Source organism: Pinus tabuliformis, chromosome Q (assembly GCF_031772625.1).
Source record: "Pinus tabuliformis cultivar Carrire ecotype Pingquan chromosome Q, CPIR1, whole genome shotgun sequence".
Taxonomy (NCBI): domain Eukaryota; kingdom Viridiplantae; phylum Streptophyta; class Pinopsida; order Pinales; family Pinaceae; genus Pinus; species Pinus tabuliformis.
In genome coordinates, this window is record NC_142296.1 from 1,045,283,718 (window position 1) to 1,045,310,266 (window position 26,549).

At 39.2% G+C, this 26,549-nt stretch overlaps 2 protein-coding genes across 3 annotated transcripts in view; one reads left to right on the top strand and one right to left on the bottom strand.

The window, feature by feature from the left end:
• The window catches only part of LOC149223082 (putative inactive ATP-dependent zinc metalloprotease FTSHI 3, chloroplastic), a 108,117-nt gene extending 83,210 nt beyond the window's left edge, over nucleotides 1-24,907 (top strand). For both annotated transcript variants that reach the window (XM_089385746.1, XM_089385747.1), the window contains exon 5: nucleotides 24,250-24,907. In XM_089385746.1, coding sequence (XP_089241872.1) covers nucleotides 24,250-24,452 — 203 coding nt within the window. In that variant the 3' untranslated portion in view covers nucleotides 24,453-24,907. The remainder of the gene's footprint in view (nucleotides 1-24,249) is intronic.
• Nucleotides 1,551-19,231, bottom strand: LOC149223083 (uncharacterized). The gene is made up of 5 exons (XM_089383683.1): nucleotides 19,135-19,231; nucleotides 18,684-18,831; nucleotides 3,110-3,241; nucleotides 3,008-3,017; nucleotides 1,551-2,198 (listed from the first exon to the last, which is right to left on the bottom strand). The coding sequence occupies exons 1-5, from the start codon at nucleotides 19,229-19,231 to the stop codon at nucleotides 1,566-1,568; spliced, it is 1,020 nt and encodes a 339-aa protein (XP_089239809.1). The 3' UTR covers nucleotides 1,551-1,565.
• Nucleotides 24,908-26,549: the final 1,642 nt, after the last annotated feature.

Sequence of the window (26,549 nt, forward strand, 5' to 3'; positions counted from 1 at the left end):
AAAAACCAAAAATCAAATAAAGGACCCTTTTAAAAGGGGGCGCTTACAATCAACTGAACATTCATAGCAGAACGCATTTGACAGGGAAAAGATCTGAGAGCATCAATGCGTGGAAGGCGTGTCGGGACGAGGGAAGGCGGTGGCTGCAGGTAGGAGGGCGGCCACCGCCAGGCCCGTAGATAAAACCGGAGGCCTGAACCGAGAGAAGGGGGGAAAACAAGAGAGGAGCAGAAAGAACCAGAAGCAGAAATTCACCAGGAGAAAACCAGGAGGAAGATAATTATCCATTGGAAGAGCTTTAAGCCGTCTGAGGTTCTGGGCACAGAGGGACAGAGAGCTTCTGTTGAGAAGCTTTCTGGATTGAGCAGCTAGGTTGCTCAGTCTGGCTGGGTGGTATTGGTCTCCCAGAGATTGGATCAAAATAGCCACGGCATCACCAGCAGAATCAGCAGCAGTTAAGGTAAGTACAAATTTAAATTCTTCAGGCTTTCTGTATTTCAGATTCTAGTTACTGTGTTTGGTCATTACAGATGGTATCAGAGGGTGTTGTTCAAACCCTTTTCGACCTTACAGGCCACAATTTGTTGTTCTTGGTATATGAAGAATGAAATTGATTTAAAAAAAAAAAAAAAACCCTCTACAGGCTGTCGTCTCTGTATTTCATTCACTGCCCTTTTCTGCAAAAATCTTTTGTGTCCATTGTGAACCGTCATGGGTAATTCTTTTGAAATCTTTATAATATATTTCCAAACTTTAAAAAAAAAAAAACTTATCGCATCCGTGTAACCTTCCCACGGTATAATAGATTTTCTTTGAGGATATTGATGCTGCTGGTTGAGGATGCAGTTGGAACGCTTCACGAATTGCGCGACTGCAAGGCTGACAAATACTAGAAAAGCATGTACTTGCTGCCATGGAAAATTAATAAAAGCAATCTTTCTACGAATTTTATTCCGCTGGCCTCTTGTTTCCTTTTTCACTACCTATACAGGTATATGGAACTGAGCGATGTCAAAAGTTATCGCTTCGGATGTTACTATGCCCAATAGCTTGAATTTTTTTGCTTCCGCGCAATCAAATGGTTTAAGATCTTGATGAAAGATCTTTACGCGGATTTGATCTCGCGATCTACCGAAATAACCATCGATTTTATGTTTGTATAAATCACCAGTGATACTTTGATGGGATGCGACCTCGTGATATCTCAGCTGCAAATCCGGTGATGCTATTAGGTTAAAAAAACTTATCGCATCCGTGTAACCTTCCCACGGTATACGCCCGCGGTTATCGTAACCGTCAGCCTTATTCTGATATACATTAATCACCGAATTTACCATGGCGCGTTTGTTATAACCGCCAAAGTTCTGTACTCTATTGCTCTCGATCTGCAGACGTCCCTTTGTTACTTTCTTTTAATAGTTCCTTCTTTTATGTTTGCGGTATGGATTTGAAGGGGCTGCAATCCGAGCCTCTGTTCGATGCCGTGCCTCCCAACTCTCGAAGCGCTAACTATGTCATACTAAAATGCACTGACAATACGCATGATTACTCTTCTTCCATCACGACTAGAAATATGCTTCACCACATTTGGGGAAGAGTCGTCGCTTGAGCTCTATAAGCGAAGCAAAGATTCCATAGCATATGATGTACAAGAGTGCCAAGCCAAAGTACCATAATGGAGCCAATGGCTTTGCAAGCTCAAGAAATGGATATGGCCACCAAGTGAAACCGCGTGCATGGAGAATCCACTGGAAAATGATGTACACAGTAGTCCACAGCACAAAATATGCACCTCGGAACCAAGTGAAGTTCATATTGTTGAGCGCAGTGTCAATAAGAAGGGAAAAAGCATTCACTGAATGCATGCATCCTATCAACAACTTCAACCTGAAATGTTTGGATGACAGGAAGGGAACAAGAATGAACCAGAAAACAATGTCTGTCAGCATCACAGCACCTGCACATGTCTGGAAAACAATTTGCATGGTAAAGCCCCAAAAGCCAGCTTTCTTTCTGTTTTCTTGCCATTCATCGTAGCTTTGTAGCGTGACCGGATTTCCATTTAAATTTTCTCCAGATGTTTCAGTTGCTCCTTGTTCTCTATCCATAGTCAAAAAATCGGTTCTCTCATGATGATCTCTATTGGAACCATGTTTGGACCACTGAATGCATCCCTTCATAGAAATAATAGTTGCAAGCTACAACAATAAAAGATGAACTTGCAAACATGTCAATACTTAACCTTCCAGTTGATTCATTTCTAACAAGTGATGAGAGGCATTCCATTCATTCAAGCTTTCAAGAGTCAAAATACACAGTAAAAGAAATCAAAAATAAAAAACATATACAAAAATAGAACAAAATATTCTTGGAAGATTGTTTAGAGTGCACTATAGCAAGGGATGGAAATTTTAGAAAAAGTACTAATTTCAACAAAGCTAAAAATTAAAGTGAAAACGTGTGTTTAGAAGGGAAAGAGATGTTTGGTTGCGGTCTTTCAGATTGCTTGAATCCTGGACCTTCAGGGATGACTGATATTTCTTAAGTTTTGTCATCACAAGAAGCCTTCAACGTGCACTAATTGATCTACGGAACCAGATGCACATCGTCGTGTACCAACTGTTTATGCTAGGAGGAGAAATGTCTAGAAATTTCTAAAATGATTGATATCTTAGCATCTCAAAATAAAATTCACAGGAGTAAATTGAATAGCTTGCTGCCTTAATAACAGGGCCCGAAAATATTTTATCAGCACCCTCTGTTTGATAACAAAAGTATTCACAACTTCGTATGCTAACAAATTCATCTATACAATGCCAAATAAAACTGATCTTCGACAGTTATTTCGATTCTGATCTCATAAACATTTCAAAAAAAATCAACATCCTTTTACTGTAACTACAGGCCTCAACGCTGCACTGATAGCAGTGATACTGATATTACAAGCTATCTGGAGCAACTTGGGAGTCTGGATGCTGCATTAGCTCCACCTGCTTCAATCCCTTACCTGGGTGGTTCTGTATACAAAAAGGTTGAAATCATAAATTCAACGTGAGAACCATTGGTTGAATGCCTGGCCCATATTGGGCAGCTACAGTTATTGCGATACTTGCTTGCATCACAGTTAAGATCAGCATCTAAGGTAGAAGCAAGCACCATTTCCTTTTCAGTCGAGGGGATCAATAATGCAGCAGTCCGTGAAATTAAGAGTTTTAACCAGAAAGGAACCTCAGGAGTAGCACTGGAAGAGAAGCAAAACAAAGTTAGAAGATTTCTTAGAGAATTGAGCAAACAAGTGCAGTTATGTAGTTTTTTTTCACCCCTGCAAACTATATATATTACTGCTGCTGAACCACCAGATTACATTGCTCTAGAAGGAACTAATAAAGTAGAATACATATGATATTAAGAAAATTACAAAAGTACCCATACACTATTAGTCACGTAGCTAGTAGACCTCTTAATTAATGAAGATAAAAGAATCTACTCAATCATTCGCATCAGGTAAATTTACCATGGCTAGAAATAATAAATTAAAACGTGATTCTTTGTTGGACTCTCATGTTTTTTTTCATCATTGTCAACATACTCAGGGTTATCTAATAAAATAATCATATATGACCTTCTTTAAATGTGATAGTTTACCGATGTTCATTGCAAACCGAAACATCTAACGTTTTCATTTTGTGGATGTTGTTAGGTAAATAAACTTTAGGTGCCTTACCTTAGGGGCTAATACCCATACACTTTTGCATTATTCATATTAGGATAGAATACCCTGCATTAGGACAAGGAGGTCGCGAGACCACCCTCCTTGACCTCGGTACCAGTAAGATCCGCCTAGCGGGTAAAAATAGCAAAACTATACCCGTTTATGAATGTGATGTTGCAAAAGGAAATTGTGTGTTAAAAATTCGGTTATCCACCTCAAATTTTTTTACAGAATTTTATTATGTGTTCAGGAACCATCACAATGGTGAGGACGTATGAGCGACGACGACGTGATCAGGCAGCATCACCACCATTAATGCCGCCACCGTCGCCATCATCATCCCCATCACCAGCGTCACCGCCAAGACCATCATCAACATCAATCGCCCCAGCGCCAGAGTTGGCTGTGATAATGAATTCTTTGGAGGCCTTATTGGAAACATTAAAAGAATCAACTAAGGCCAAAACCAAAGGGGAATTTCAACCTGTAGCCACCAGTTCAGCGGAACCAAATAATTTTGAGCCCAGAAGATCGAGAGAAGACATTTCTAGGGAGCTTCAGAAAATTAGACTCCCAAAATTCTCAGAAGGTCGAGCAGGTGAACGCGCTGAAGCATGGTTGGAAGGGATGAACCGATGCTTTAGGTTAAGAGAATATTCGCCTTCAGCAAAAACAAAAATTGCCGTGTTTCAACTAAAGGAAAGTGCATTGATTTGGTAGGGAAATCTGGAAAAGCAGCTGCACCTTACATCGGATAATGTCCCTTGGGAACTATTCGAGGAAAGGTTCCGCGCAAAGTATTTGCCTCCATACTTTCAACAACAGCAGGCTAGAGCCTTCCATACATTAATTCAGGGAAATAAAACGGTGGAGGAATACGAGATAAGGTTTATGGAACTTGTAAAATACATTCACTACTTAGATTCTGATGAACGTCAAGCTGAACGCTTCATATTTGGGTTAAATCCTCGCATCAGAGCCTTGGTAAGCATGTGGAAACCCCCATCAGTAGCCGAGGCAGTCGAATGTGGTCGTTATGCAGAAGAGCACCTGGGAATCAAAAAAGATATGGGGCCAGCAGGGCCTTTACAATCAGGATTTCCAGGGAAGGCTCCCCGGAACTTCTTCAGAGGAGGTAGCTCGAGGCCACCTTACAGTAACATGTTTACCCCAAATGTGGGGGCAAGACTTCCCATGGCAGTAAACACTATACCCGCGGAATCGTCCAACACCAGGCCATGGGCATCGCGAGGGACTGCCGGTAGAGGAAGAAGTGCGAGAGGAATCAACATGGGAGGACGCGGCTCGTTCTCTAGAAATTCACACCTTGATTCAAGAGGATCAACGCAGCTCAATTGTTGGGGATGTGGGGGACCACATTTCCAGCGTGACTGCCCAGAAGCTTCATCGAATATATTGCATAGGACTGGGAAGGAGCCGATATCAGCCAATCGAGGTAATCATAGAATTCATGTAGTAGTCAACCACGACCAAGCAGCCCATCAATCCACTGTAGTGGAATCTTCAGGTATTATCAATGGCATAAAACTCAAAATCTTATTTGATACTGGTGCCACAGATAGTTTCATTTCGTCATATGCATTAAACAAATGTGGGTTGGCAGCTCGTAGACAAAATGATTTCCACCAAGTGGAAATGGCCTTAGGAGAACTCCAAACCGTGGGCTTGAGTGTGGATCAATGCAAAATTGACCTAGGGGTCTGTTCGACTAAACTGAAAGTCTATGTCACAGCCTTAGGAACGTATGATCTTATCATAGGTATGGATTGGCTGGAAGCTCACCAAGCTTGGGTGGACTGTTATGGAAAAAGGATTCTGGGCATAAATGATGAGGGAGAAGTATTCCAAATTCAGGGAATCAAGAGGGAAGTTTCTTTACGCTACATTTCGACAATGCAGGTGAAACGTTGTTTAAGAAAGGGTTGTCAGGCTTATGCAATTCACGAAGTAAGCCAAGAAAAAGGGCCATCCTTAGAACAATATCCGGTGTTAGCCGAGTTCCCGGATGTATTTCCAAAGGAACTACCTGGATTACCCCCGGTAAGAGAATTGGATCTCACTATTGAATTAAAGCCAGGTACCCAACCAATCTCTAAAACGCCTTATAGAATGACAGCTCCAGAACTTCAGGAATTGCAAATCCAGTTGAAGGAACTACTCGATATAGGGCATATTCGGCCCAGTACCTCACCTTGGGGCACTCCTGTAATTTTTGTGAAGAAGAAAGATGGATCCTTAAGATTATGCATAGATTATCGAAACTTGAATCGAGCTACAGTAAAGAATCAATACCCTATGCCGCGAATCGATGATCTTTTCGATCAAATGAAAGGAGATGCTGTCTTTTCAAAAATTGATCTTCGATCAGGGTATCATCAGCTAAGGATTTCTGAAAATGATATCTCTAAGACTGCATTCCGGACACGTTTTGGACATTATGAATTTACTGTGGTACCATTTGGGTTAACAAATGCGCCAGCCGTGTTCATGAATCTTATGAACAGTGTTTTCCGTCAATATCTTGATAAATTTGTGCAAGTCTTTTTAGATGATATTCTCATCTATTCCAAGAATGAAGAAGAGCATGAAGATCATTTGCGGATAGTATTGTCCTGCCTTAGAGAACGTCAGTTATATGGAAAACTATCCAAGTGTTCTTTTTTTCAGGAAAAGATTCATTATTTGGGTCACATCATATCAGGTGAAGGGATTTCAGTAGATCCTGAGAAGGTAAAAGCGATCATGGAATGGCCAATACCGAAAAATGCACATGAGATACGAAGCTTTATGGGTTTAGCCGGTTATTACCGGAGATTTGTGGAGGGATTCTCCAAAATCGCAAAGCCAATCACAACCCTTCAGTGTAAAGGTGTTAAGTATGAGTGGACCGAGGAATGTAATAAAGCATTCTCTGAACTCAAAAGACTACTCACTAGTGCACCAATCCTAAGAGTCCCTGATATGGGCAAAGACTTTACGGTATGTACTGATGCATCCAAGCAAGGGCTGGGTGCAGTATTGATGCAGGATAGGGGAGTGATAGCTTATGCTTCCAGAAAGCTAAAACCTCATGAAGAACTCTATGCTACTCACGATTTAGAATTGGCCGCTGTAATGCTAGCTTTAAAGATTTGGAGACACTATCTAGTGGGACAAAATTTTACACTTAAAAGCGACCATCAAAGTCTACAATATTTGTTCACCCAAAGAGACTTAAATGCTAGGCAAAGGCGATGGAGTGAATTCCTAAGTGAATATGACTTCGGAATATCATACATTAAGGGAAAAGAAAATGTAGTAGCCGATGCCTTAAGCAGGAGGCCTCAGATATTTTCTCTCATACCCATTAAAGTGGACTTAAGACAACGAGTAATAGATCATCGTATAAAAGACAACTGGTATTTAAGGGTGAGAGCAAGTCTTGAGGGTATTAAGGCAAAAGAATCTAAATTTGAGGGTTATGAATTAGAAAACGATGGGATCTTACGATTCCATGGAAGGATGTACATTCCTGATGATAAAGATCTTCGAGATACCATCCTTGGGGAAGCCCACAAAGCAGTATATTGTGCTCATCCTGGAGTAGGGAAAATGTATGCGGATACCAAGAAACTTTTCTTTTGGGCAGGCATGAAACGTGATATCACTCAATTTGTGGCAAAATGTTTGGAATGTCAGCAAGTAAAGGCAGATCATTGTCACCCAGCGGGCCTCTTACAACCCCATGACATTCCTATGTCTAAATGGGAGACCATTTCTATGGATTTTATCACTGGACTACCTCTTACTTCTCAAAGACACAATGCCATTCTGGTAGTGGTGGATAAATTAACAAAAAGCGCCCATTTCATTCCGGTAAGAGATGCTTACGATGTTGCTGACGTAGCTCGAGTATTCATAAATGAAATTATCAGATTTCATGGAGTACCTAAGAAGATTATATCCGACAAAGGTTCGCAATTCACTTCCAGATTCTGGACTTGCATGCAAACAACTTTAGGTACTCAGCTAAATTTAAGCACTGCTTACCATCCTGAGACTGATGGGCAAACTGAAAGAGTAAATCAAGTACTTGAAGACATGTTGCGAATGTATGTGATGGATCAGCAATCACACTGGGAAAAGTATTTACCCTTAGTCGAATTCGCATACAACAACAGTTACCACAGTTCGATTGGGATGCCTCCATTTGAAGCTTTATATGGCAGACCTTGCAGAATACCATTAAGTTGGGACAAGTTAGAAGATTGAGTGATAATAGGACCAGAATTAATCCATGAAATGGAAGCTCAGGTTAGACAAATTAGACAGCGATTAAAGGAAGCACAGGATAGACAAAAGAGTTATGCTGATACTCACCGAATTGATAGGAGGTATGAAGTAGGGGATCAGGTCTTCATCTGCATCAAACCAAATAAAAGTACTATTCGATTCGGAAAAGGGACAAAGTTGTCACCCCGATTTATAGGACCGTTTAAAGTCGTAGAAAGAGTTGGACCTGTTGCCTATCGTCTTGCCCTGCCACCTCACCTGCATAGAATTCATAATGTATTTCATGTTTCTGTATTAAGACATTATATAGCTGATCTGTCTCATAACCTCCAGTGGAAAGAATTGCAGGTATCGGACGAGGGAGTCATAACGGTCGAACCGTTACGTATACTGGAACGTAGAGTTCGACAGGTCAGGAACCGTCTGGTGGACCAAGTTAAGGTCTAATGGGACAAGTATAGTCCTGGATCAGCAACTTGGGAAAATACAGAGGACATATGTCAGAGATACCCTAATTTATGTCCATTTTGAAGAACTTTACACTATGTTTAGTATATATTTACTTCACTACAATCAGAGACTCAGAAACATTTTGAATGATTATGGATAAACATGAAACTTTATGGCATAATATATGTTTAAATTCCTGCTGGTACATGGATACCAAAACAATATATGTGGTTCATTTTACTAAATTATAGTTGTTAAAGTAAAGACATTTATTTATAGATCGGATTTATTTATTTTTGTCAAATATGATCAATGGGATAGAAATCAGGAAGTGAATACATTCTAGATGAACGTCAAAAGACATGCATGGAATATGGCAAAATATGTTGTATTATAGTATCATAGGTGAATTCATAAGGGAATAATATGTGAGTTATTTTGAATATGCTGATGCACATTTTACGAATGCATGGATAAGCGTCTGATTGCAGGTAATACACAGTTACCGGGATGACCACGTGACGACAGAACCTCAGAACAATTAAAGCTCCAAGTGATTCTATGATAGGGTATTAACCCTAAATCCTACTAGGAGGGGTGGAGGTGTTGCCCACCGTTTATCCTTCGAACCCTGGAGTCATGGGAGGACTGTGCGGATCACGCTCCCCTAGACGTGTGATGATGACTGCCGGATGCCTACTGGGAATCAGGTCGGTATAGCCGACGCTGTCACCTTAGAGTTTATGAATGGTTAGGTCAGTAAAACTGACGCCATGGCATACTCCGGTAGAGGACGGATAGGATGGGAGTAGAAGAGATTAGGGAGGATAGGATGATTTTGAATAGCTTGGGGACCTGGATAGAAAAGGTCATGTCCATTAAAACCTTGAACCTAAAACTCTAACTTCGGGACGAAGTTTTCAGAAGGGGGGGGTGTATGTAACAACCCATCTAAACTGATCCACTATGTAAAAATTTTAAACTTTATGATAAAACAAATATGATGAATTTTAAATAAAATAAATATGTTAAGTTGTTATAAAACATATAATTAAACTTTATAAACATATAAAATTAAAATTTATAAAATAAATAATTAAACATTTATTTATAAACATATATAAATTAAATTTTATAAAATATATAATTAAACTTTATAAACTTATATAAATTAAATTGTATAAAACATATAATTAAACTTTATAAACTTATATAAATTAAAACTTTAAAACTAAACTATATGCTAAAAACCAAAAATCAAATAAAGGACCCTTTTAAAAGGGGGCGCTTACAATCAACTGAACATTCATAGCAGAACGCATTTGACAGGGAAAAGATCTGAGAGCATCAATGCGTGGAAGGCGTGTCGGGACGAGGGAAGGCGGTGGCTGCAGGTAGGAGGGCGGCCACCGCCAGGCCCGTAGATAAAACCGGAGGCCTAAACCGAGAGAAGGGGGGAAAACAAGAGAGGAGAAGAAAGAACCAGAAGCAGAAATTCACCAAGAGAAAACCAGGAGGAAGATAATTATCCATTGGAAGAGCTTTAAGCCGTCTGAGGTTCTGGGCACGGAGGGACAGAGAGCTTCTGTTGAGAAGCTTTCTGGATTGAGCAGCTAGGTTGCTCAGTCTGGCTGGGTGGTATTGGTCTCCCGGAGATTGGATCAAAATAGCCACGACATCACTAGCAGAATCAGCAGCAGTTAAGGTAAGTACAAATTTAAATTCTTCAGGCTTTCTGTATTTCGGATTCTAGTTACTGTGTTTGGTCATTACATTGCATCACTTCTTGACTGCTGTTATAAAATTGCAGACCCCTAAATACAAAGTTCCAGCGATAATAAATCACATATAAGTCTCTAAAATTGGGTAATGAAATTTTACAATTCATAATCATTCATGGTTGAAGTGATTTGGGCTTAATTCTAGTCATTGGCATCTTTTACACTTGCATTCACACTAGTGCTCCAACCAAGTTGGTAAGTGTTTAATTGGCTAACTGCTCTAAGTGACATTGTGGATTAATGCTTTTAATTTCTCATTGCCATTATTGTCGTTGAGTGGATTCATTGCTCACTGTTAAATTGGATATCTCTTGTGGATGTTATTTTGAGCATAATTATGATAAGAGATTTAAATTTCTCTCTTGTATCTAAGGGGCATGTTGGTGTTATATTGATTATAATCTCGGAGACTGTTAATTGTCTTAAGTAGCATTAATCTTGTCTTTGGGCGATTTTTCTATTTACATTACTATCACATTTCTTTAGCACTGTTAAGCTTGAACACTTTATCTTGTGGTTGATATTTTATTCATTCATTGTTTAAGTACCTTATTGTTCTTAATTGAAAATCATTGTCATTAAGTACTTAACAAATTAAGTAATCTTGCCTTAAGACCACTCATCCATCTTGCATATCTTTCTAAGGCTAGTCTTGCATTTAATAATTTACCTCCAAGCATAAGATTGGTTGATAGAAAGATAGGAACACCCTTCTCATCTAGCTTGAGGACCCTAACACTTCTTTAGGGTTAACACTGTGACCTTGCAGTCATTAGAGCCACAGTCTCTACAACGCCGGAGTCACCAGGTGGTTAGTAACTTAATACCTAAGGGGATGTATCATTAATTAAACCTTTGCTTGCTTTCCCTTGGCCTCTTTCTCACAACCTACTATGGGGACTAGCTTCAAAATAGTTAAGAAGAAGGATACATCTAGAATAGACATATAATTAAAAGCAATCAAAATTCTTGCATCACACCTAGATTCCAAGATTTGCATAGCATATAACGTAGATAATTATTTAAGCAACGTTTGTTCATCCAGCCATTTGGTCCTTAATTGATCTAAAAACAAGTAAGTTGAATCCATAAGGCACTGGTCTCACATCTAAATCTAATCTAATCTATAAACTTGCAAAATCAACCAAGTGGCTAGGCTATTCAATCATGTCTCTCAGACTCGTTGGTTGCCAAGTTGTCTCTCATTTCCTTCTTTCATAAGGACTACCCCCCCATAGCTTGCTGTTGGGAGACAGCTAGAACAAAGAGGTCGGGGATTAGGGTGACAGCCCCTGACCTCGTTGTCGCACTGTGCTTGTACAGTCTGAGAGATAATAGGTCCACTTGGCACATCATCAATATATCCAACACCAAGCTTCATGGGTGCAACATTGTGGGGTCATTAAGTAGCCCAACACTTTTCTCTAGATAGGAAACACTGCATCAACAAGTTCATACTCTCTCTTTGCAATTGGAAAAACGACCTCTGTTGTGCTGCTAAGGGAGTGGGAGTCATCTCAAGAGGCCTCTGTTGTTGTGATGAGAACTGTCTAACAAAAACCCTCTCAAGATTAAGTGAAAGTCAAGAATCATTAGGTACAATAACCATGGATGCATCATAGTGGACTGTACTTAATGTTGGGGGCACAATAATACTTCACACAAAGATCACCTTCAATTATCTAACTAGATCAAGTCTTGCAAAAGTGTTACCACCTTACATTAGGGATCGTTAGATGGGTAATCCTATTAGGTGTTTCTAACCCCCAAGGGGAAGTGACAAGTCCCATGTTAGCCCATCAATCCGTAGGTGTGTGTGAAGATGATGGCAACAGAGTGGGCATGGCTTCTGTTGGGTGCGATAGCCAAGTGACCAACTAATAGTTGTCCAACATCCTGAGTGTATAGATGTAAGTAGGGTGCAATTGTGGAGGCATGAGTTACCTTTCTTTGGCCTACTTTTTTCACCCCTCTAGTGTGCCTTTTACTTCTATATGATTATGCTTTGATTTGGGTGTAGAGCTCAATATCCCAAGCTTGCTTTCTGAGATTTATCCTTTAATACCCCTTAATGATGGGGTAGTTTATCGCTCATCAGAGTTGGGACAATACAAGGGTTCATTTTATGGACGGAGCATCATGTGCTCGAGGAACCAGGTGATGGCTAATAAGGGGAGTAGAGGTCTTTCTAGGATTTTTGCCCACGCGCTAATCAAATTTCCCAACTATATTTTGCATTTTATCTTTTTCTTTCTTTGTGTCTTTCTTATGTTTTTCACTTTCTTTTAGCTGCATCAACCTACTGGGCAATGTTTTGCGGCCCAGACTTAAGGATGAGGATGAGAGGCGTGCCAATCCCCATGACCAATGACCACCATCTCAAATAATGGAAATGGAATAATGGGAAAGATGGAAATTGTTAAGTATGGAGTACCATGGACATCCTACTTCAATCAAAGCCTCCCCAATAGTGCCCTTTCTAAAATCCCGGGGCTTCAAGGGAGGTCCCACTGGACTAGAGTCAAAGACTAACCTCCCAGGTGGATTGAGAGAACAGGAATACAATCAAGATTGGTTAATCATCCAATTCAGCCCTTGATTCATATTAGTGTGACCAAAACATCAAGTGAAAGCACATAGTTACAAAATGGTAACAGTACCTGCCAATGGATGATCCACCTTCCTTCAAGAAGGAATGTTGAATGGGAGAGAGAATGGGAGAGAGAGATCTGACTAGAGCGAGAAGTGGAGGATCCATGGCATAATGTCATGTGTTGATCAATAGGCCTGCTGGTTGGTTGGCAGTCCAAGGAGGGGAAAAGTTTTTTTTTCCTATGAGTTACCCACTTTTTGATGGGTAATAATCCTAACACCCCTCATTGCATACATAACATCATTGCCAAGCTCCACTTGTAGATCTGAGTCTTTCTCTATCAAACTATTGAAAAACTCTTGTGTTGTTGTTATGTGGTGTGATGCACCACTATCCAGATACCATGCACTCCTAGTGGTGGTGCTAATAGACAAATAGGGGACCAACGAGTTCTCCTCAAATTTGGTTGCAAACTCATCAACCTATGTTGATGCTGTTGTTTGTTGTGACTTCCTCTTCCCTGTCTTCTCTGGACATTGTGATGCATAGTGCCCATTCTTGTGACAAATGAAGCACTTGATTTTACTCAAGTTCTGCTTGCCTGGCTGTGATGTTGACCCTTCACTTTTGACCTGTTTGGTAGAACCCTTTCCTTTTCTTTTCTTGGCTTGACCCACCAAGGCCAAGTTCTCCTCTCCACCTCCTTCCTTGATGGCCTTAGACTCTTCCCAAGCCTCTTCCTGGATGCAATCATCCCAAAGTCTCTCCCAATTCGGAAGGTGCTCCCGAGTGCAGATCCCCTTGACAAATGGTTCCCAAGACTTAGTGAACCCATTTAGTGCCATGTGTACTAGTTTTGCCTCCTCCACCAATTCTCCAATTGCTACAACCTGATCACGCACTTGGGTGATCTTTATGAAGCAATTGGTTGTGTTGTCCATCTTGACATTTGGATGGATCTTAATTTATGTTTTAAGATAATTTTCTGGTTCACATTGCCGCTCTAGAACAATCCACTATAGCTTTGAACATTCCCTTGACTATCTTCTTTTTTGCCAAGTGAGGGATCAAATAGTCCTTCAGGGCATCCATGATGACTCTTTGGGCTTTAATATTTGTCTTCTCATGGGCTGCAACTGTGTTGCATCTGTTGGTGATTGAATCTCCTTATTAGTGTTTTCCCAAAGATCATTCTCCTTCAACAGGAAGGTAACTCTTGATTTATTGGGTAGGAAGTTAGAAACCCCATCCAACCTATCCTCAAACCTAATACTGGCAGCTGCCATTTCCAGATCTGAACAAATAAAACTCCCTTATGCTAAACACTTCTAGTAGCCGCAAGAAATTACTACTATTTTATGCTGTGCAAATTCAGAAATTAGCCTCCTGCTGTTCAGAGAACTCTAATACCATGTTAAATTTTCTAACCCCAGTATATTACAAATTATTTCCTAGCAAAAATTCCTTGTTGATTTTTAATTTAATTTGCAACTCGTTTCACAAAATATACTACTAGGATTTAAATTGTTGAGCAGAAACAAAAATTCGAACAACCAATTTCATTTGCACAAAACATATAAAATTTGCCTTTCAAAATTCAGCTTTTCATTAAAAAAATCTTCTAAGCTTACAAGGGCTTTCCCAACCTCGGAAAATCTGTCCACTGAGAAAATACAAGCTACAACAATATTCAGAAATTTATTTAAGAAGACACCTGTAAAGCTATAAGGCCCTCAAAAGTCAATGAGAAAACCCAACTTTGCAAACTTGTCCCTGCAATCTGTTGTAGGGTCGCACGTGCTGTGCATTGAACTTTCTTGTACTTCCATGTGTGTGATGCTGCTGTGTGCTGTCCTAAGTTGCATGATACGGGGAAACGCATACGAGTTTCCGAAACGGGTATGGGTACGAAATGTGAGTCCCCCAAATTTTGGAAATGGGGAAACACAATATATATATATATATATATATATATATATATTAGGACATTTAAGAAATATGTGCAATCATAAAGCATACATGATACATTCTAATTTATTACATTATGATTAAATTGTCCAATGTTATTGCATAAACTATAAGTCTGTAAATTTACATCACATTTACTCATGAATGATCACATAATGAAAATAGCAATATCCAAAATTAGCCACGAGAAATTTCTAATTTCTTGTCTCGTGCTTGATTGGGAGTCTCCTCCTACATAGTCGAATGACCTTAGTGCTCTTGATTAAATACAAGTTCCATACCCTAGTACATGACAAAATCCAATGGAAACATTGCAATCCCCCCAATCCTAATATCCTGAAAAATAGATAAGTCTGTTGGATTTTGAGTGAGATCTAAAATTCTACTTTCTCCATATGAAATCCAATGAGGGTGAAACCACTCTCAAACATCTTGAGTCATTTCATGGTAATATTAAGAATTTAACATTACCACGAGTTGCATATCAACACTAGGGCCATAGGCTTGAACATTAGGTTGCCCCACTCAGAAACTTTTGTTTCCAATCTTAAATATCCCCCTCTATCACTCCCGAATTGGTAGGGAGCGAAAATAATAAAATAAAAACGAAAAAAAAACCTGAAAAAAAGTCTCTTTATCGCTGAAACGTGGCTGTACGACCTGGAAACGCATTTCAGGCCATACTAGGCCATGTTTCCCCCACATGAAATGTGGCAGTACGGCTTGAAACGTGTTTCCAGGCCATACCAAATGCGTTTCTGTTTCGTTTCAGCCCAAAAACACCCTTAGGACCAGCGTTTCCTGCAACATAGGTTCCGCTGCATGTGTGGGCTGTATCTGCTGCAGAAAATCAGTCCTTGATTTTTTGCTATTAGGTTTCCTTGCTGCAAATTGCTGTTTTTTTTTCTCTAGCAATTCTCTACACTTAAATGAGTTTCCTTCCCCAATCACCAAGATACTCACTAATATCATTGTGTCTTGTTCTCAATAATGTGTTTTCTCCCTTAACCCAACATTCTTTTGTAAGTTTGAGTTATGACTAAATCAACAACCCTAATCTCCAAAGTGATTGATGGTTGAGCTTAAATCTCAATTTGACTTGAGATCAATGGTTGTAATTTATTTGATTCAATAATGCAAATAACTTTTGCATTTCATTAGATTAAACTCGCTTTTCTCATAAAAAGAAATTACTTTATTAAATTAATTATTAAGGTTAAGAGGTAATTAGATGACTTCCACATGCCTTGATACTTAGGCTTGTGCAGAATTATCTACTTGAGCTACAAACATCAACATGATGTACATAATATATATTTTGTTTTATTAAAAAATTCATATTTTATGTATTTTTTAGTAAATTGGGTCATAAACTAAGTTGTTGGCAAATTCTGATCAAAGTCCAATTTGAGCCTCAGCCAATTCTGATCCAAGTTTGATTTGAGCCACAACTGAGTCTGACTCTTAAGACATTGGTGCCCATGTCGAGAGAAGGGTCTTTGCCCTGAAGGCTGGTGCCCACGTTGAGAGGAGGGTCTTTGCCCTGAAGGTTGGTTCCCATCCATTTTCTGTGGGCTCCGGATCAAACAGAATTTGCTCCCATCCATTGTTGTCAATATTATTAGTATTTCTCAATTTTTGCTTTCATAGGGTATTAAAATTAATGTTGACCCTTTTATTAAAAACCAAGGTTGAGCCCTTTATGGCCCTCATGTTCAATTAAAGGCTATACATTTTTAGAATTTTAAGAAAAAGAACACGAGTTAATGAAAGACTATTGATTGTGTACCTTATGAAATAAAGAAAAGATTTTGAGAATATTATTGCCGAATAATGTCTTCAAATCGAAAATGATCTCTATGCACTAAGAGGCAACTTTCTCCATGGAAATTGTGAAAATTCGCTTGAAATGCAACAACTGGAATCAATTCTTCTAATTGGATAAATTAAAATTATGTAATTTATTTTGTTACGACAAAATAACGAATTAATCACATTGCAATTTCTTCACAAATAAATGTTGTAGAAATAAACTAGAAACTGAGAAAATGCTAGCGCACAATAAAAATTGACACAATTATTTTTGGACAAATGTTCCCGGAAAAACCCAAAGTAGAAAAACCGGTGCAACATATGAGGGTTTTATTATTATGCAACAGTAAAATTCTGAGTACAATATCTGGATGCCCAACTGGCTATCCAATTAGCAAATATTTGACAAAAATAATTAGAGAGAAAATTTCTCTCTCAACGAGCAATCCTAGCACTTGACACTCTCTGAAAATTGGTTGCCTAAACCTTGCGCAGGCCCTTCTGCGTTGCGTCTGCGTAGGCCCTCACACGTATGGCTGGAAACCCTCTTTGATTAAGTCGTCCTGCCTGTCTTTGCTGTTGGAAGAGACTCTCCAGACCTCTGGAAGACTTTCATGGCCTCTAGAAGTTGAGTCGATCTCCCTCTCAGCTAAATCAAATTGCTCACTGAAGCATCTGTGTAGTCCTTGTGCAACTTTTGCTGTGGAATACCTTTGTCACTTGCTGCTGCCTCTCTGGATCTGGAAATCCTCCTCCGAACTCAGTATCTTTGCCCCTCACTATCGCTATGTCCCCTATGGCTCGAACTACAATTGGTAAGCTCAATCTCTACCAAGGAACTCGACTTCAAGTGTGTTCTTCTCCAACCCTATTGACCTCCTCTTATAATCTCCAGTTGGATCACCAATGGCCATGATTAAGTCCTTATCAATCGCTGATATCATTTCTAAGTCGATCCATGTGAGTTTCTGGAGAATTCTCACCTTTCTCAATTAATTCCCATTAATTTATCGATTTTCCCTAAGTTAGTCTTAAGCAACTTTTAATTATCGATCAATTAATTTAATTGAGTTGTCTCTAGGTGGGATTTCTAGAAACAATTTCTGGGTTCTAAAGATCTCATGTGTTTTAGCCTCTCCACAAAGTTCGAGACTAGAACACCATCCGATGCTACAAAAGCTAACACTCCCTTTTAGCGAGGAAGTTGTTCACCCAGTCTCCATAACATCGTCTTTACATGCTGTTGATGACTGACATCTGTGACAAACTGTCACTGTCCACCAACTACTGCGCAACTCTGATTCATCTGCCACTTTGAGTTGAATCACCCTGCATCTACGTTGTTGCTAACACTGCATTGTACACCCTGTATTGCGGCTAACTCTGAACTACGCTACAACTTGATCTCATGATGTTGTTGCTACTACAACTACTGCAACTGAGATCCTAACCTAAATCAACTATATCCATGGACTGCAACTGTCTCCTGTGTCACTGACTGCTACCAATCTCTGCACTACCCACTGAGCCTGTCTGCACTGTGCTCCTTAGCATCTAACTGCAATTAGTATTGCAACTATCCCTCGAGAATTGACTACGCCATCTGACACTGATTCATTTGCTACTTAATAGCAAGGGTATTGATCCAAGAGGAAACACATGTTTGATGCTCACCTCGATGGACCTTGCCCAACTCTGCACAACTCTGGAGGCTAGAGCTCAATGTCTCCCCACCTCTCTCCTGGAGTTATAACTATATACAAAGCGAAAATCTTCCTCCAACCTGGAGGACAATGGGTCTATCTCTGCCGAAGCTACTGCTTGCTCCTGCTTCTCCTTGTTGTCCTTCTTCCTCTGAGGACACTGAGTGCTATAGTGACTGAACTCACCACACTTGAAGCACTTGACCTTCGACATGTCCTTCTTCTTATTTTCTATTCCCTGTGAGCCTTGTCTTTGACTGGGACCCTTCTTTGCCTTTCCTTTAGATGCAAGGGCTACATTCTCCTCCTTCTTCACACTCTTCGATCCTTTGCCACTGCCATTGAGACTACTCTTGACTAGAGCAAGTCACATCTCCTCTCGCATGAAATCTGCCCACAGACGATCCCATCCAGGTAGCGTATCTCGTCCAGTGTTACCTTGGACTAAAGTAGCCCACTCCTCGGTGAAACCATTGATGGCTACACCCACTTGTTCAACTTCTTGTGGCATCTCTCCAACTGCAGACAACCCATTCCAGATATCCTAAATTCTAGTGAGATAGGGGGTATCTCCTTCTCCCTTCTACATCCTTGTGGTCCTCAGCTTCTCTTTCAGGAACATCTTCCAATTCTTAGAAGGATAGTGCTGCAAGTCCATCCCATATTTCTTTGGCCATATTATTGGCCGTTAAGTGTGAGACATATGATTCCGAACGCCATCAAGGATCAACCGTTTCGCCTTGGCCATTTCTTTTCTTTAATTCTCTAGTTGTTGCAGGTTTGTAGGTACGACTACCACACTCTCTGCGCACACCTTCAAACCATGCTTATCTAGTAGAAAGGACATTTTGGCCTTCCGAATAACGTAGTTGGATGCACCATCTAACCTGTCCTGATCACGAAGTCCTGTTGAGGCCATCTCTGCAAAACTGACAACTGGAAAAATAAACAAGAATCTCCTCCTCTGCTGCTTGGCTACCTACACAACAAATCACACTCTTTTCTAGAATGTGCAGTCTTGCTTGCTGGTTCTGCTTTTGCTCGGAAATCACGGATTTTCTTCAGAGAATTGAATCTGAAAATCATATGAGAAAAAAAGCCCTCAATGTGTGCAATTTTCTCTTCCACTCGGTGCTGATTTTGCTACTTCAAAACTATTGCAAAAACAACTGTGCCCAGATCAAGAATCTACTCTGCGAAAATAAATGATCTCCTCAATTGGGATCACTTCCCAGACAAATCGACCCTTCTCGCACTTTGCAACTAGAAATTCGACCCCCTATCCAACAATTTGCACTGTCTGCCTAGACCTTGCACAGACGTGGAAATCGAGTTGCCAAACTCCCTCTGAATCTGAACGATTTCCTCCTTCCGCCTCGGAGATTCTTGTCTGATCAAACTTGCTTTAATACCATGTGAAAATTCGCTTGAAATGCAACAACTAGAATTAATTCTTCTAATTGAATAAATTATGTAGTTTATTTTATTATGACAAAATATGAATTAATCACACTGTAATTTCTTCACAAATAAATGCTATGGAAATAAACTGGAAACTGAGAAAATGCTAGCACACACAATAAAATTTGACACAATTATTTTTGGACAAATGTCCCTGGGAAAACCTAATGCGGGAAAACCGATGTAGTAGATGAGGGTTTTATTATTATGCAGCAGCAAAATTCTAAGTACAATCTCAGGATGCCTAGCTGGCTATCCAATCAGTAGATATCTGACAAAAATAAATAGAGAGAAAATTTCTCTCTCTCCACGAGCAATCCTGACACTTGGCTCCCTCGAAAAATTGGTCGTCCAAACCCTGCACAAGGCCCTTCTGCGCTGCCTCTGCGTAGACCCTCACACATGTGGCTAGAAACCCTTTCTGATTAAACCGTCTTGCCTGTCTCCACTGCTGGAAGTGACTCTTCGGACTTCTGGAAGACTTTCCTGGCCTCTAGAAGCTAAATCGATCTCCCTTTTAGCTAAATCGAATTGCTCACTGAAGCATCTCTGCAGTCCCTGCGCAAATTTTGCCGTGGAATACTTTTGTCACTTGTTGCTACCTCTTCGGATCTGGAAATCCTCCTCTGGACTCACTATCTCTGCCCCTCACTATCTCCGCGTCCCCTCTATGGCTCGAACTGCAACTGGGAAGCTCGATCTTTGCCAAGGAACTTGACCTTAAGTGTGTTCTTCTCCAACCCCATCGATCTCCTCTTATAATCTCTAGTTGGATCACCAACGTCTTGGAAAATGTAACTATGTTCAGTCTTCATTATTGTACTCGAGTCATCATGTAATGTACTTGTCAAAAGAATAAAGAAAAGAATTTTTAATATTATTATTGTGACTTATTAAAGCTTGGGTTTCATGCTTGGGTCACCATGTTTTAGGTCAAAGTCCCGATTGAGGACTTCTAGGATTTATTCTGAGTCAATAGAGTCATTGTACTTTTAAAGAGACCCTCCTTGGGCTTTTGCATCATGTAAAAAGGTTAAGTATTGAGTCAAATATGATTTATGAATCCTCCACACCATGTTGGCCTAGAAGAAGATCAAGTCGGCCTAAGGACCCTATTCGACCTCACATGGAGCCTATAAATACAAGCTCATCAAATTCATTTGGATCATCATTCTCTCACACAAGTTCGATATCTCTTGTCGCTAGGAAAAAGAGCGAAGTTCTCTTGTCGCTAGGAAAAGGTGCAAAGTCTGTTGCTGGGAAGCCGAAATGAATGCGAGTTTGGGGAAGTCTAAGGAGAAAGGAAAAATTGAAATTTTGGTGTGTCTCTCTGTGTGTCATGGTCTAGATTGGGAGATCGAAGTCCCCTAAGTTTCGCTGTTGCCGGAAGCTGCTGCCTAGTCGAAGTTGCTGGAAGGGGTCAAAGATTTGGGACACTGAATTGGTGTGGAGGGAAAGTCTGGTCTTGGTCTAGGGTGAAGAGTCTCAAAGAATACTATTGAAAGGAAGAATTATCTTGACTTGGTTTTCCCCTCGAAGGGGGTTTTGCCTTAGCATGTGCCTATATCTTGTGTCTCTTGTTTTGTGATCTTCATACACACACAATATGGTAATTGCTTGATGAAAGATAAGATAATAAAGAAGTAAAAGAAGCCAACACACTCACAAGTAATTATCAAGAAAGGAGAATCAAACCCTAATATAATTACTTTGATTTTCCAACACAACGATCACGATTAAGTCCTTATCGATGGCTGAGATTATTTCTAAGTCGATCCATGTGAGTTTATAGAGAATTATCACCTTTCTCAATTAATTCCCATTAATTAATCGATTTACTTAACTTAGACAAATTTTAATTATCGATCAATTAATTTAATTGAGCTGTCTCTAGGTGGAATTTCCAAAAACGATTTCTGGGTTGTGGAGATCTCATGTGTTTTAGCCTCTCCACAAAGTTTGAGACTAGAACACCATCCAATGGTACAAAAACCAACAGAAATTACATTACAGTGATAATTATGACAACCAATATTTTGATGAGGGTGAAATCTATGTATTCACGAGTGTGAGGTACAACCAATGATGATCCAAGGAGAAGAATTTGAGATTCATGGAAATATACACCCATTGAAAATGTTAATGAATTAGAAATTGTAGAAGAAATAGTTAGAGGTTTAACAACGAAAGGTGAATGATAAAAACATGAAGGCCAACAATCTAGAATCTTTTTTTGAATCTGAACACGTCATCTTAGTTAAGAGCATATAAAACAGGTCTTAAATATTCCAGTCCTTAAGAAACAAGTCCCCAGGAAGAATGCCCATAAGTAAACTTGTATTGTACACTAATGATGTAGGGTCTATATAGTTGATGGCCAGGTATGAAGTTATTTTGATTAAAAAAGGAGTGTGAATCCGAATCCTCAATACTGAAGAGAAGATGAGCATAATATAAAATATATTGAACTATTACAAAAAATAAGTTCTTGCGTAATGGGGAATTCACCTTCCTTCCACATCAGGTGAAGGAAGTGTGCGAAATAGATTTGATCAATAAACTAGAGAGACCTATTATACAAAAATATGAAGTCATTCAACACCACATTAGGACATTAGATGATTATCTGCTTAATTGGGTATTCTAAAATGTTGGAGGTAGTTTAGCCAATAGAGGAGTGTAAAATATTTCCACCTTCTTGTGTGGAAAGATGGTTGTAGAAGTAATAGGCAAAGCAGCTGCTCATGCAAAACGATGTTCAAGGTTGTTATCTTACAGGGTTTCAAATGATAATCCTAGTAAGGTAGTCATAAAAGTAATCCTTGTGGACCTGTCAGGAAAAATATATCATAAGATTTGGAAAAATACAGGGACAGCCTCCAAAACTATAACATAATACTGCAAAGTACAAGTCGAGCCTGCATTTTCCTTGAGGCACACATAAATGAAGTAGTAGAGTTTTTTCCCTCCAGCATCTCAAAAGAGAAAATGATTTAGACCATGCCCTGATTTACTAGGACTATACATTTCTATGTTCACGATCTATATGGACTTCCAAAGAAGTGGAGAGAATGTGGGAACCAAATAAGTGTTGAGCTATGTTTGAGCTGAGTGCACCCTCTTCTTGGGGCATGCAAAGGTAAACTAATGAGTTTTGACTTTTCTTCATCAGACAAGAAGATGATTTGGATCATGCCCAGATAATGAGGACCATACATTGCATGGGCATGTACACTGCCACTGCGAACTTCCCAGGGAATATAGAGAGGATGGGGGTTCCTAGTAAGTGTGTAGCTATGCTTGAGTGCTGAGCCTTGCTGCTGTAAAACAAAATCTTGGTCCTCAAAAATCCATATGCAATTGTTTAACTAGCTTTTCTTTAGAGAGGCTCTTTAGCTGGGTTTTCAAGGTATGACAAGAAAATGGGTTTCCAACAGAAAAGAGGTCTTGGTTCTAAATTGACTACTTTTTGATACTTGTAGACTAACATAAGCTCCCATGCAGATCACCTGATCAAGGAGGCCACTGATATCTAAGAAGTTGAAGATGGAAATGGGACATCTTAACTGGCTTTTAATACTGACATATGCCAAATACAAAACAAAGGAAACAATGCAACATGTTCAACTCATGAAAGCACACCATATGCAAATTCATAGAGAAGAAAAATAAATTGTTTAAACAGGTTTATTGGGGTAAAGTTTGAAATCTGAAACTTAACTTAGAAGACTAAAAGCAATTATAATTTATAACATGCTGCCTTTTCATGTTTAATAATCACTGACAAACAATGGCAGAAAAAGATAAACGAATATGCACATCAACACAAGCAAGCAAAAGCTGCCTTTTTTCATATGCATTTCTGGTAACAAGGCAACTTTCAATAATTTCAAGATCCGGTTTTACATTCCAAGTATGTCAACACGGGTTGGATCTTTGCATCTACCTTATATTAAAGCTGTAAACCATCTGGACTTACATACCTCCATCAGGGAGATGATGCAGTTTCTATGACTTGCAAGGCACAAAAGATCGTAAAGTAAAATCTTAAAGAGAGCTTCTAGATCTGCAGCCAAGTTACAAATTGAGGACATTGACTGTGGTTTGTCATACAAACATCTTTCCTATATTACTAGGTTGTATAATCTATTCTCAGCAATGTAAGGGAACTCTTAAGAATGATGACATTGCAGCAGGTTGATACTACATATTTTAGTATTTGTCATGCAATTTTTGAAGCTTTTCAGTGTGGTATGTCTCTTTGCTATTGACTTAGATTCTTAGGTAATCTGGTCTGCCTCAAAATCTAAATCTGGTTCACTGTCTTTGTGATTTTCTGCTAAAATTTAGCCAATATGTAGCAACAAAAATGCTGTTTTACATGATATTAATCTTTCTCATTACTTCATTTGTATCCCCAGTTTAAGGTATCGATGCAATATTTAACTAATGAAAATCCTGTTGATTCTTTTGTAGGAAAAGAAGCTGTTACTGTGGCAGACATGAAAGAAGCAGTCCATCGAGCAAAATATGGGATTGGTGATAAATCTCCTTTGCCTACAGGTATAGGGAAGGAGATTGAACGATTGTTTCCATGGATTCCATCCAGAGCATCAAGGACCATACAATCCAACAATGACAAACAGCCACTAGGCTACCAAACATTAGTTGGGAATTGAGAGGAATGCTTGGATTGATACCATATTGAAAGGCATGCTGCATAACATGAAGTCCAAAAGCTCTGTCAATGATGTTTGAGTCAAATCAGGGGGGGGGGGAATATAGTCACTGGGTTCAATAGGTGACTGTGCTATAGTGGTCCATAAATTCAATTCAACATTGAATAATCATCAGATGGAAAATATCTTGATTTCTTCATGCACTAGCATGCCATACAAGTTCTGAACTCCACTACAAATATCTTATACTATTGTTGCTTGAAGTATTAGGAGCTTGGGCATTATTTAGCCATCCAAGAAAATTCTCCACATCAGAGTGGGATTGATCATTCTGTTTTTGGGGATGAGGCCATACATTGGGGAGGTTGTATTTGAATATGAAATTAAAAAACTGTATGTCTGGAAACTTGACTCTTACTGCAGAAGAACATATAATCCACATTCTTTTAAATACATATGAATTCAAGTACTGTAAATGATGTAAAAGGACAGGCAAAGAACTTACTATATTGACTAAGATGGTAACCCAGGGCATTACTTGTAACTGGAATTTTATTTTTCACAAGGGAATTGATTACCTTGCCTTTTAACAGTGTTTCATCAGCCACTTTCTATGTCGAGCATGGTGGCTCAGAGCACTTTTTAGCTCGTACACATCATTCCTACATCATGCACTACACTTCTACAACTGATCTTTTCTGTATTAAGCAATGGTTTAATCTTATAGCCTCCCTTGAAATGTGGTACCATGTAAATTGTAGTGTCGCCAGCACTCCCTGTCCACCATTGGGAGCATTGGGCACCTCGAAAAACATCGTTATCTAACTCTCTGCATTATGATATTAAGCTTTTCGTCCACTGTCTCCGAAGGTCGACTTAACCCAATGATCGATGAAGTTAACCAACTTAAGTCACCTGACACGGGGATTCAGGATTCGTAGGATACGGGGATTCGAGTGTCGGATTCGGACACGTTGACCCCCTGGAACAGGACACGTAGGATTCGTTATATGTTATTTTATTATATATATATATATATATTAAAAAATGTATTTCTTACACAAATTCTAATTAATGATACAAATTCATTGATTTCAAACATAGATCTTCATCTATAGCATGCATAGTACATACAAAATTCAAATACATGTTAGTGGTTACATAAATCATGATTCATAAATGAAAGACAACTTACAACTACAAGATAGTAAGATAAAGACACTGACAGCTGTAGTTTTCTCATTAAGTCATCATTAAGGCTGATCTCATCATTTAATTGACTGTTATATACTTGGCAATAAACTGCAGCAGTCTGATCTCTTGTTGACAGTGGACTAACATTGGTATATCTTAAAGTCTGGTGCATTCATTAGTCCTTCATTGGTTTTCTCATGAATTATTGTGTCATGTTGAAAATATATTGGACAGCAGATTGCATTGATTCTTGAAGATAGCCTTGTTGGATTACTATTTGTCCCTCTCTCATTTCTTCACTAGTTGAATTGCACATTTCTTCTCTCTTGCATTTCATTACATGATTAGCTTATCCTATTGATTGTGCTTAAGAAATCTTGAAGACTTCTCTTGTTCTACTTGATAATCTTGGAAGTAAAAGAGAAATCCTAATAAAGCACACATAGGCAACAGGGAAGTATCGCTATCACCGTTTTATTATTTGAATCCTGATTGACAAATGGTATTTGGTTAAATTAGATACAAGCACTTTTCACATTTGCAGTTTCATTAAAGCAGATCCTAATTGTGATCTCCTCTTGCATTTCTCTCTTGATAGCTTGTTGTATCTCATCCATCCTTGTCATCTCTCATTGATTTGTGAGCTTTTCTAATTCACTTGCAGGTTGCATTATTACTTGCTTCTTTCAAATACATTTGTGCACATCCTTTCTGCAAGTATGTTTATCTAGTAGGTTTGTAACAAATGACCAGGACTTTGAACCTTCAAAATATTTGTGTAGGAACTATGTCAAAACCTTACAATATGGTACAAAGCAATAGTAAATTTCCCATTTATTTCATTTTGCATCTTCAAGAATGGCTTGCAGAGTGAAGATATATGTCCTGCAGAATTGGGACATG